The sequence below is a fragment of the Sceloporus occidentalis genome, unplaced genomic scaffold (assembly GCF_023333645.1).
Source record: "Sceloporus occidentalis isolate IW3139 unplaced genomic scaffold, rSceOcc1.0.p SCAF_5, whole genome shotgun sequence".
Lineage (NCBI taxonomy): Eukaryota > Metazoa > Chordata > Lepidosauria > Squamata > Phrynosomatidae > Sceloporus > Sceloporus occidentalis.
Genome location: NW_028316985.1, coordinates 99,785,334 through 99,797,968, shown reverse-complemented (window position 1 = coordinate 99,797,968; position 12,635 = coordinate 99,785,334). Strand labels below are relative to the sequence as shown.

Here is a 12,635-nt window from a genome sequence, read left to right as displayed (position 1 = left end):
TTATTTTCCTTTATTTTTCACTGACAGTGCTTGGTCATAAGTATTTTAAAAACAAAAATGGTACTTAAGGTTGAAATACTAAAAGTTAGCAGCAGAACCAAACTAATTTTAGAGTAGGTATACTTGCACACTGATTTTGGATTTATAACTGTTAGTTGCTGGCACCACAGGTAGGTGTGGTTTAATTAAAATCCATAATTTCTGCTAATAAATGCTTTCACTATCTGACATACGTTAGAACTGGACTTTAAGGGAGCGTACATATAGGAATAATCCAGCTACAAACAGTTAGCATGGTGTAGTGGCTTGACTCTGGAGATCAGGGTTTGAATCCCTGCTCAGCCATGGAAGCCCACTGGGTGACTTTAGGCAAGTCACACTCTCTCAGCCTCAAGAGGCACTGGCACCCGCCCAACAAATTTTGCCCAAAAAACTGATAGGCATGCCTTAGGGTTTGCCGTAAGTTGGAAATGACTTGAAGGCACACAAAAACAACAATGAAATCTAGCTACATGTTATTTTTACCCCACTGATTTCAAAGTGTAAGATTTAAACAGATGCTTCCATCTCCACTGAAATCTTAAAATGCTTAACGGTACTTATTCTGCTAAATTACTTACAAGTCCAATTAGAAAAGGGACTTGGTAAACATTCCTAAGGATGGTTGTGTGTGTGTGTTTTCTATGTTTTTTTTTTTTTTTAATAATCATGTTTTTTCTATTTCAGTTGCAGTGGAGAGAAAAGGGAAATGAACTTTACCATTTAAAAAGTCATCCCATGAATCTATTTCCCATTTGGTTTCTGGACTTATTTCAAACTTTTATTTAGATGCTCATATTATTGATTGTCACTATGGCGGGTTACAGACTGCCCTCAAGCGGCCGTTTTCCCGCCGCTGCCATTCGCTGCGGAGGGAAGCCCCAGAGGCCAGACCGCGAGGCTTCCCGGCGCAGCGAAAAAGGAGTGCCGAAATGGCGCTCATTTTCAAAAAGCGGAAGTGGCACCGCGAGGGGCGAAGCGCGCCATTGCGGCGTCGCTTCCGCCGCGACACGTCTGGACGCTATGCGTCCAAGATGTCAAAATGGCGGCACCCATGTGGATGGGCGCTGCCATTAAGGACGCGCTCCGCGCGTACTAGGAAGAAGGGCCGTGAGGAAGGTAAGACCCTTCCTAACCCTAATACGGCCCTTCCTAATGCTAGTACGCGCGGAGCACGTACTTTATGGCGGTCTGTAACCCACCTATGTATCCCTACAGACTTTAAAGCAAATGGAGTGTTTTGTAAAATAAAACTTCCAAAAAATAGATTCTCAAACAGAAAGCAATGTTTAGTATAAAACTGCTTTTTAAAAAGTGAAAAAAAAAAACAGCAAACTATCTGTTGCTTGTGTTAACAGATCCTGTTTAAAATGTATCAAATTAAGCTTTAATGAAAGGAATCCGGGTATATTTCTGTAATTGTAAAATCAAGCATTAATCTTTCTAAACCTTGCTCCTGGTAAAGGCTCTGTAGTGTCATGTGTGCTCTACATGTACGACCCACCTAAGCAAAGTAGTTCACACAATCATTCTCCTACAATTAAATTGGCACAAGAAAACTGTGGATAATAGAATTTGTGGAAAGCTCAGAGGTAAGTGCTCTCCCAAGAGAAAGTACCCTTTTCTTTAGCATCATTTAAAGTGTGCCTGTTTTTCTTTTTGGTCTAAGGAGTGAGTGTCTAAGGAGGAGGCTGTTGCACACTCACTCCTTGTATGATCTGCCTACATTTCCTTCTAGATAAGCCTTCTTTGTGCCTCCTGGTGTTGGCAGAGAGTTCTCTTACTACTAGTAACACGTGAGTTATAACAGGCAAAGGAACAGAGAGGAAATGTCAAACTTACAGAGCCTATGACAAAAGGTTTCATTACATTATTTGTTTCAGAGGAAGCTGAGCACACCTATTCCTCTTCAACATCAATTTAACCTTGGGACTAATTTGTTTCAGTATGTGATTAACCTGTTTCAAGGTGATTAGTGTTGAGTCAAAGTAGTGTTTAGTATAAGGCAAAGTTAGCAGCCTTCTTTCTGAAGTATGCTTTTTGTATCTCACTGAAATATGAAAGCTATTTATCATACAAAACCACTGAACTCACTCTTCTAAACTGAGGGAAAATCATGCACCCTTTTCGAGGGTTTCCAACTGCAATCTTCAGCATTTCTCATTATTGGCTATGATGACTAAATCTGCTGGGATTTACAGTTCAAATAATACCTGAAAGACCATGTGATTCCCATCCATTCTAAATGAATCTACAGGGGAGGCAAGGAACCTTGTTTCTACCATAGAAAGAAGATACCACAGCATAAGCTCAACCACCTTGTAACAGAAATTGGCACAGACACACACCTTGCAAGAAGACCGTTGGTAATACAATACAAACAGACTGATACAAACTAATACTCTGAATCCACATTTATACATACTAATTCTCTGTCAGAATGGTGTACATTTAAAGATGTAAACATCACCAAATTGTTTCACATCACTCCAGCCCCTGCTGAGCCCCCAATATTCTCAACATAGTGGGCACTGCAGGGAATTTTCTTGTTGTTTACAATATGATATCCATTTTTCAGGAGACTTCACACATGCCTTTCCTGTATAGAAGAGCCAAACAGACACTGACAGAAATTGAAGAATTTGAAATGGAGCACCTGCTAGCCCAATTATTATTATTATTATTTTGCAGAACCTTTATAAGGCAGTATAAGGCAGAACTGATGCCTGAGAACAATTTTAAACTCGGGGCTGCAATCCTGATGCAAATGTCTTTGGAATTTAAGTTACATAAAGTCAATGAATTTTACTTCTAATTCAATGAATTTAGAACTGGGGAAAATGGAGTAGAAATAAAATTTAGCTTCTGGCAGCTGAAATTAAATAGTGCCCATGCTTGCAAAAATACCCAGAAAACCAATTATTCAGAAGCAAGCAATGTTTGGAAGCCTTAAACAATTTTAACTGAAACTGATGAAGAATTAAATAACGGCTGCTTAACATGTCATGTAGCAAATGTGGTTGCTTTGGCTATTCTAGTTACATTACTGATCCCATAGCAAACAAAGTGTTGTTAAAGGGCAATTTGTGTCACCAGAGCCACAATAGTGAGGCAAGCAACTGAAGGGATACATTTCAATTTCATGTTTGGCCTATTTAGTTCAGCAAACAGTACAGTTATGTTTGAGCAATCACAACACATATATCAGAGTAATCCAGCTCTTAGACAATATGTATAATTTCTTATACCTGTGAAAAATTAGGTTAACGATATTGGCCAAAAACTTTTGTGTAGCTGGTGCCAGTATACTTCTCTCTAAAAGGGGAAAGGCCGCCACTTGTGACCTCTCTCAGATGATCTGTGGGCTTTTGGATCAGTCATGCAGAGCTGTGGTTAGCAACATTCAGCTGCTGTTATACAACTGAGTAAAGCTGCTGCACAAGAATATACTGGATGCCTCCTCGTGCAACCTCCAAAACAAAGTACTACCCAATGATTTCTACTCCACTTTACTCCAGCATTTGAGAAGGAAGACACTCTGTGACATTTTTCAAGAACACAGCTGTGAATCCCAAAATTTGAAGCTTAATACTTAATTCAGATACTCACTGCCCAAACAGGCAGCAGCAGCAGCAACACTGCAACTTCCAGAGAACTAAACATTTAAAGCAATTCATGTGTTGATTTTCTGGTACTGGGTAAAAGTTACTAGAAAATGAAAGGCTGCCTCCCCCAATCAGTGAAGGGGCACAGACAAATATATAATGCTAGCAAAATACTTTGGCAAAGATTAACTCTTAAGAACTGATATTCACAGCGATTTGGACTTGAGAACTGAATTTTTGACATAAAACAGGAAGCAGCATCTTGAAATCTCACTGCAAGGATCAGCTTATTTAGCATCAACGCTGCACCAACAGGATATGATACCAACTATCTGGGGGTTCAGAGTCTATCATGACTGAAAATAATTGTAAAAGCTTTGTAATAAAGACAAAATAGTATTTTTTAAATATATGAATTTATACTGTGATATTTACTATACACTGAAAGTACTGCAAGAATATAAGATTTCATTTACATTAAACTATCACTTCAAAATTAAATTATTTTCATAATTATTATTTATTGTGTGGTATAAAAATATGAAAACTTTGGGGGGGGGCACCAAAATATTTTGAAGAACAGGGAAGAAACCTCCTCGGGTATAATTACCCTTGTCATTACCCTGGAATCAGAACTGATCTGGTAGGACAGCACAATCCCACTGTACTGAAAATAAGAAAAGACTTCACTCTTTCACACATTCATGTGTGCACACAGACACATGTATACAAAAGTGTCTTCATTATTTTGTTCCACAGGACTGTAACTGAAGTAAGACAGAGACCAGAGCTCAAGTTTCTTTCACACTGCAAACAGAGGTAACAAAGACACCAGAAGCCCCATCATGTATCTGAATGCAGGATCTCCCTTACTCTATAAAACAGAACAGGGAGAGAAAAGGGCAGGAATATACAATCACATTCTAGGCCTTTTTCCTATTTCAACATGGGGAAACATTCAGTGAAGGGCTACAAATGCACAGCCAACAAGAAGGTAGTGTTTCCAGAAAGGGACAAAAGACTGCAAAACGGTACAACTAGGCTATATCAGATGATCTGAACTAAACAAAGGAGCCATTTTCAGAACTTTGGGAGTGGGGGAGCTTATTAATCTATGGGAGCAAAAACAACCAAGAGTCCTATAGCATGTGGAAGACTAACAAGTTTTATTAGGCATTAACTTCTTTTGGGTTCCAGCCCATTTTATCACATGCATCTGATGAAAGTTGGTTGGAAGCCATAAAATCTTAATGCCAAAATAGAAACAAAAACTGCAACAATACCCCCCCCCCCCGCCGAGTTACTCTTCTACATGCCACAAGGTGTTATTTTCAGAACTTTGTAAAAACATCAGTGTTGTCACTGTGATAGCTGTGTTCTTGTAGAAAATAAAGCCCTTTGTGTACCATTAATTTTCTGTTCCGACAGTTTTCTTCAAGTTTTCTTTGCACTGCTGACCCATCAGGAGTTAAAAGTGCAAGCAGTTATTCAGCTCCTTGCACCTCCTTATGGATGCTGCTTCATGGTAGTTTCCTTTCATTTTTTCTTGCTAAAAAGCTTTCTTCTTTTTTGGTATTTGGCTCATTGAATAGCTACGCACCCTGGTCCTTCCATTTCCTTATGTGCTCAGTCACTTCACTGATTTAAGGCATCTTCTTGTGTTTCATTTGGAAAAATAATAAAAAAACCTTTGTATACAAATTTTAAAAATTTCTTATGGCACAAAGCAGCAAACTCTGTTTTTAGGAAAATATATAAATAGCCTTGTTTATCACTGCCCTTCTATACACTCCCAACATCCCCACCCTATGTAATAAATTTTAACTGTACATACTATACCGTGCCTCTCATGTCCTCCCCCCTCTTGCTAGGGGAAATTATTATTTACACAGGTAGGCTGGAGGCAGTCAAAGGAGGGAGGGAAATTCTCATGAGGAGTCCGTACAGGGAGAAGGGGGTGGTGGGTACAGGTGATGTGAATAGCTCCGTTCTGTGTATGGAGATGGTGGACAGCTCTCATAGTTCTCCTCCGCTGATAAGTACTGGCTGCGTGGTGTTGGTGGTGGAGGCACAGGCTCAGAATCATAGTTCAAATCACTAGTGTAACCCTTGCCCACTGTTGTCATTATTCTCCGGCTGGGTGCATAGTCACTGTCGCAAATATCTGTGCTGCATGGCGTGGTGGGAGGAGCAAAATGCCGGTAGCTGTATGGCCTGTAACTGGGGGGAAAAAGGTGAGAAGAAATAAAGATAGCGGTATCACAAAGGAACCTCAAATTTACAGAATCATGTGATATGGCAGTATATCCGTGTGTGTGTGTGTGTGTGTGTTAACTGCCCTTAAGCCAGACCTGACTCATGGCAACCCTTGGATGAGACATCTCCAAGATAACCTGTTTTCCAGTGCTCTGCGTAGGTAGTGTACTTGACCTCGATATCCCAGATTGAGTCTATCTATCTGGTGTGTAGTCTTCGTCTCTTTTTGCTGCTCTCTACCTTTCCTAGAATTATTATCTTTTCTGGTGATTTATTCCTCCTTATGATGTGGGCAAAATATAACTGCCTCAGTTTCATCATCTTGGCATCCAGGCTTGACCTGGTTTCTTTGTCTTTTTGACTATCCACAATATCCTCAGCACTCTTCTCCAGCACCCCATCTCAAATGAGTTGATTTTCTTTCTGTTGGCTTTCTTACGATCCAGCTCTCACATCTGTATATGGTATGTGGAATACAAAGGCCTGGGCAATTCTGAATTTAGTGCTCTATTGTTTATTTTTACACTCTAGGGTCTTACTTAGTTCTTTCATGGCTGACCTTCCCATTCTAGTTTTCTTATATCTTGACTGCAGTCTCTGTTCAGATCATTGTTTGATCCAAGGTACAGGCAATCTTTAACTATTTCGATTCCCTCATTATCTAAGTTTGAATTTATGTAGATCCTCTGTGGCCATTATTTTTGTTTTATGTTCAACAGTAAGCCTGCCTTTGCACTTTCTTATTCGACTTTCCTTAGTAACTGTTCCATGTCTATGATGTTTTCTGCTAATAACATGGTGTTATCAACATGTCTTAGATTGTTGATGCTCCTTCTTCCTATCTTTCCTGCTGCTTCTTCTGAGTCTAAACTTGCTCTTCTTATAGTATAATATGCCAATACCAAACATCAAATACATTTTGTATTTATTTTCCCTTGGAAAGCAGGTGGTTATTAGGGTAAAAGATTAAAACAGACTGCCACATGCAGCCTCCGTAAAGCAGTCCTATTCTGAATGTATAAAAAGCAATGAAAGGTTTCTTTAGATGGAATTTTAGTACAACAAATTTGCACAAGTTACATGTCCCAAATATACTCAAAAGTACATCTGAGTAGCTTGTTCATTCATTTGCCCTGCCCAACATTTTAAATTGGCTCATGAAGTTTCTTAAGTACAAAGAAATATCTGAAAAAAAATTCTACTGAGTTATCTAAAGGAAGGCCACAGGGCCACAGAACAGGGAATTAAATCTGGCTTTGATTCTTTGTCGAGAAAGCAGCTGGCACAGAAGCAAGCTTGGAAAGTCTTTTCCCATGAACTCAGTACCAAGACAAGTTTTATAAAGTGAGGGAAGCTCTTTGCCATGTTCCACTTATGTATGCACAGATAGGCTATGTGGGCTAAGCAGGCTTTATGGACTTATTTGGAAGGCTGTACAAGAGCTGGATATATGCTAGTAATATTACCTGTATGATCGATGAGTTGAAGGACTGTTTGAAGAATAACCAAATTCCATAGTATAATGTGAACGTTCAGTAGCTGGCGACGGAGGAGGATTTAAAATCTTTGAAAAAGAGAAAACAGAAAGTGGTGAGAAGAGCCATTTTAAACAGAATTTGAAAAAAGTTTAAATATTTGAAACAAAGTAAGGCAATCTTTACTGAATATAGCAATAACCTGTTCTATATCTGTGTTGGCGAACCTATGACACATGTGCCATTTGTGGCACGTGGCCTGGTCCATGAGGGCATGGTGGCTGCAGCTGGGTGGAGGTCCATGCATGGTCCAGCTTGGCTCCTTCTCATAGCCCAGTTTGCCCTGGGAAACTGGGCTGGTTTGCTCCCGCACAAAAACAAGGAGCTGGGCCATGTGCCAGCCTTCTGGGTGGAAGTCCCGCCCCTTGCTATGGGGTTATGGGAAATTTAGTTTTTTGCTGTGTGCCTTCAAGTCGTTTCCAGTTTATGGTGATATTAAGGTAGGGTCCAATCTCTGCTCAGCCTCAGAAGGGTGAACTTGAGTGGGTCACATGGAAAAGAAGGCGAGAAAAAGCTTGAGGCCCACGGGCAGGGATTAGGAGAGTCTTGGCTTCCTTCTCTACTGCCAAAACCCCACCTCCACCCCCTAGTCAAACAGCCCTCCAGGATGGAAGGGAAATAAAGGGAGGGAACAAAGGAGGCCCTGCAAAGGTAGGCCCTGGGTAGAAGGAGGCCAGGCGTCCTTGTCCTCCCCCCCCCCCCCCTTTGGAAGCCCTCACAAACCACTGGAGGGGCTAAGGGGTCCTGCCATCCAGCATTCCTGGCTTCCCACCTGATTGGCCATGTGGGTGCCCTCCTCCTTGAGCCCTGGTGGTGGTGGCCTGAAAGGCCACCTCCTTTTCCTTCTCTTTTTCAGGGCCGCGGAGGTGAAGAGCTGCTGGCCATGGCAGAAAAAGGGCTGGTCCCCGGGGCCATGCAGCCACCCCTTCCGCAGAGAGAGGCTTAGGTCAAAGCAGGCTTCCTCCTCTCCAGGTCACCCCCCCCCCTTCTCTCTCTTCCTCATTGTGTGTGGCGGGGGGGTGGAGGAGGAAGAAGACGGTCCCTGTTGCAAGGGTGGCTCCAAAACCCCAAAGAGACCACTAGGCTGAGCGGGAGCTCCCTTGGATCCTGGTGGCAGGGTTTCTACCGGTACCTTTCAGGTGGGCGGCACGTTGATGTTGTTGTGTGCCTTCCAGTCCTTTCTGACTTAGGGGAACCCTATTCTGGTATTTCCATGGCAAGGTGCCATCAGAGGAGTTTTTTGCCATTGCCTTTCCCCCCTAAGGTTGAGACAGTGTGACCTGACAAGGGCCACCCATGGTTATCATTGCTGTCTGCCTTCTAGCCCTTTCCGACTTAGGGGAACCCTATCCTGGGTGGCGCCAGAGGGAAGGCTTGCAACTTGGGTATGATTTCAGAGAACCCACCCTGATAGTCTGGAATATCAGTATGCACAGGGTATTCTATGGAGGACATTTGAAGAAAATGTAGGGTGTGATCAAATAAATGCTAAAATACCTCATTCCCATAAAGTTATGCTTCTTAGTCATGTTAACAATAGAGGATATTCAAGGAAAATGAAGGACCTGACCAAATGAAAACTAAAAGCACTCCTAGAAATGCCAATCCATGCTTCTTAACCATGCTCAAAATGGAGGACATTACAAAATAAATGCTAAAAACACTTCTGTAAATATAAATCCATACGTCTTAACCATGGTCAAAATGGAGAGCACTGAAGAATAGCCCAAGACATGACAAAATAAAAGCTAAAAACATCCACATATACATGCAAATTTATGGGGGACATTCAAGAAAAATGGAGGACATGACAACATAAAAGCTAAAAACACTCAGAAATATAAATTCAGTTCATTAGGTTTATTTACATCTATATTACATATTGTTGTTGTGCCTTCAAGTTTTCAAGATTTGTTCAGAGGGGATTTTTGCCACTGCCATCATTTTAGGCTGAAAGAGGGACAGGTTGCTTACCTGTAACGGTATTTCTTCGAGTGGTCATCTGCGAATACATACTGTGATTTGCCCAAGATCACCCAGTGGATTTCATGGCTGAGCTGGGAACTGAACCTAGGTCTCCAGAGTCATAGTCCAACATTCAAACCATTAAACCATGCTGATTCTCACTTTATTATATACTCAGCCGTATTTTTCTGATGAGTGTTAAAATGGCTTGGTTTGCAATATACGTATAGAACTGAGCAAGACACATACTTAAAATTGTACTTTACTAGCCACAAATCCTTGAGTCTACATTTAAATTATTCCTTTCATTTGTCCACTGTGCTGTTTTTTTAAGGGAAAAACCCATTCAACATCTGCATTGTGTCTTCAAGCAGCCCACTGCCTAACACGGCTGCTGTCCTTCTCCCCTCTCAGAAATGAATGCACCCTGAGCTATGGATGCGAGGCTTATCAGCTGCTGATGCTGCTCCAAAAAACCCCCACAGGAACTGTCTAGGAGGGATTCCAAAAGCTCCCACATTTTGAGTATGGCTGAGAAGTATGGATTTATATCTATATGGGTGTTTTTAGGTCAGGGTGACCAGACATGGTCCTCCTCCTTTTCAAGACGTGTCCTCCATTTCAACCTCCTGTCCAGCAGGGATTCCAAAATGTCCTCCAATTTGAGCAGGGCTAAGAAGGATGGATTTAATATTTATATGAGTGACCTTTTGTTTTGAGCTTTTATTTGGTCAGGGCCTCCATTTTTTCCTTGTTTTCTCCTGTAAGTCTTGCCCCTGAAAGTCTCACCCCCTGCGCCCGGTGACACACAGTGCAGGAACGCCACTGACTTTGGGCACTTGGTCTCTAAAAGGTTCACTTATCACTGTACTACAGATTTTTACTATTCCAACATATTAACTCAGGGGTAGGCAACCTTTTTGAGCCGGGGGCCGGGTTGCTGTCCCTCAGACAACTGGGGGACCGAAGCAAAAAAATAAATAATTAAATAATTTTTTAAAAAATAAATATATAAATAAACCAGGACAAATGTAGGACAAAATTTTCAAATGGAAGACACTTTTTTTTAAAAAAAATGGAGGACACGTGAAAAAATTTGCTGATTTTTAAAAAAATGTTAATATAAATGCGTGTTTCTGAGGCTTCTATAGACAATTGCCCCCCAAAGGCCCCGGCGGCAATCGGCGGTAGGACCGGGCTGGGGCCGGTCCCAAGGCCTCGCCGGGCCGCATCCGGCCCGCGGGCCGCAGGTTGCCTACCCCTGTATTAACTATTAGAATGCTTAAATTCTACCTTACTTTTCTTTCATGATAAAATTTAAAGCAATGCTTTAATTCAGTGATGCTATTATATTCAGTTTCCTTCAGATCATCAGAAGAATGTTTGCCCATGAAAAAACAACTGACAAATAACTACCTTTTTGCACTTTCCACTATACCGTCTGAGTCAATTACAGCCCTAAGACACTAAGCACTGGCTTTACCATCAAACCACCATGGACTAAAGCATATGTTTTCTCATCCCTTTCCACTGGAAATGACTGGGAATTTCATTTCTTCTTCATTTTTAAGTGGTTTATGCCTCTCTCTGATAATTTAATGGTGGATCTAACATGTTGCCCTTTGTTTTTTCACTTCTTTCATTTTTTGCAGTACAGTTCTCAAAGCATCAATATGCTTACAAAATGTATATTTGCAATAAAAAGTCAGAAAAATGAAGTTTGAGGGAAAATAAGCTCAAAAATATTGCATATTTGTGCATCATTTCTGAATTAAAGATTAATTCTCAGACTAATCTGAGTTAATGAGTTGTGGTAATAAACACATTATGTTTGCTTGTTCAAAATTATGGACTCAGCTTTGCTACAATAACCACCCAATTGAATCATCCTTGGTTAAGGTTTCAGCATTCAGCTTTCATATGTAAATTCAACTAGGAAATGAACACCAGACAATATGATAACTTACTGGAGGGAAGTAAGTACCCTTGGTGCTTGAAGAACTACTGGATGATGCCCCAGTAACATGAGCCCTGTCATACGGAGGTCCACTACTTCCACCCATAATACTGAGTGAACTGATCACAGATTTGCCACGAGTCATTCCTAAAAAGGAAAAGGAAAAAGAAGAGTGAATGTTCATAACTACAATTTCCAGACAAAAATGTTTATTGCCAAGGAGGATCAGGCATGATCTGTGCAAACACAGTGTAATTAACAGGCATGTTTTTGTCAAGATATAATGAGGCAAACAAAAGGAAAAGCCACTTTCAATTCTCCACTGAGGGCCAGTTCAGTAAAAAATTATGTGTAGCAACCCAGAGTGTAAATGAGAGTGGGAAAAAGTAGCAACACTAGAACTAAAAGAAAAGTACAGTCTTTGAAGGTGTATGCATCCAGATGTCCAAGTTATTAGTCCTATATTGTTGTTAGTACAACGGGGAGTGGAGCACAAATCTGACTGTTCGCTGGAATGAAAGCAGTTCATTGTAAATTGATAATCTCCCCTGGGACAGTAATTCATTCACCTTGGATTTGAAGTCAAAGGTGGGGAAAGGGTACTTGGGGTTCTGAAAATGCACATTATAGAGTCTATCTTCCCTTCCTTGGAACTCTTCAAATTGCAGCTAGTCCCATCCTAAGTTAAAGGACTTGCTGCTTACTGTCTTTTACAAGAAACCTTGTGGAAATGGCAGGGTAAAGGATTGTATTTGCTGAAAGCTGAGGCAGCTTGGCAAAGACGATTTTAAATTGTGAAGGAGCAGTATGCTTCAAAGCATCATGGATTCTGTGGAGACAGAAAATGGGCTCTGAAGATATAATTCTTTGTGACCAATACCTTCTCTTATTTGGGTCATGGGTTGAACTTCCTTTCAGTCTATTTTGCACATGTAGAGCCTTTAGTCCCTGTAGTTTTAGTTTCTGCCCCAAGACATTAATTTCTTTGCATAATTCATGTATCCTTGCCATATGACGGTAACTCTTGAATTGCTCTTTTCCCACCTCTTCCCACCTAGCACATGTATGTACTTGACACCCACTTAATCTAGATTGGAAAAGAAATTATTCAAAATACAAACAATTATGCAAATAAACATTTTTGCAGAGTTTATACAGACTGCATCACTAAGCTTTTGTTGTTGTTTTAGGATTGTAATGTTGGCATACAGGATTGATGAGTATTGGTTACAGGACTGGCATCGCTCCACACAGGAGAAATTAATTCTGTGATTAGAT

The 12,635-nt window shown here is 40.9% G+C and overlaps 1 protein-coding gene across 3 annotated transcripts in view; it reads right to left on the bottom strand.

Moving 5' to 3' along the window:
• Window positions 1-1,716: 1,716 nt before the first annotated feature.
• Window positions 1,717-12,635, bottom strand: part of LRP6 (LDL receptor related protein 6) — a 96,815-nt gene continuing 85,896 nt past the window's right edge. For all 3 annotated transcript variants that reach the window (XM_089524875.1, XM_089524876.1, XM_089524877.1), the window contains 3 exons: window positions 11,368-11,504; window positions 7,367-7,464; window positions 1,717-5,864 (listed from right to left, as the gene is read on the bottom strand). In XM_089524875.1, coding sequence (XP_089381001.1) covers window positions 5,573-5,864; window positions 7,367-7,464; window positions 11,368-11,504 — 527 coding nt within the window. In that variant the 3' untranslated portion in view covers window positions 1,717-5,572. The remainder of the gene's footprint in view (window positions 5,865-7,366; window positions 7,465-11,367; window positions 11,505-12,635) is intronic.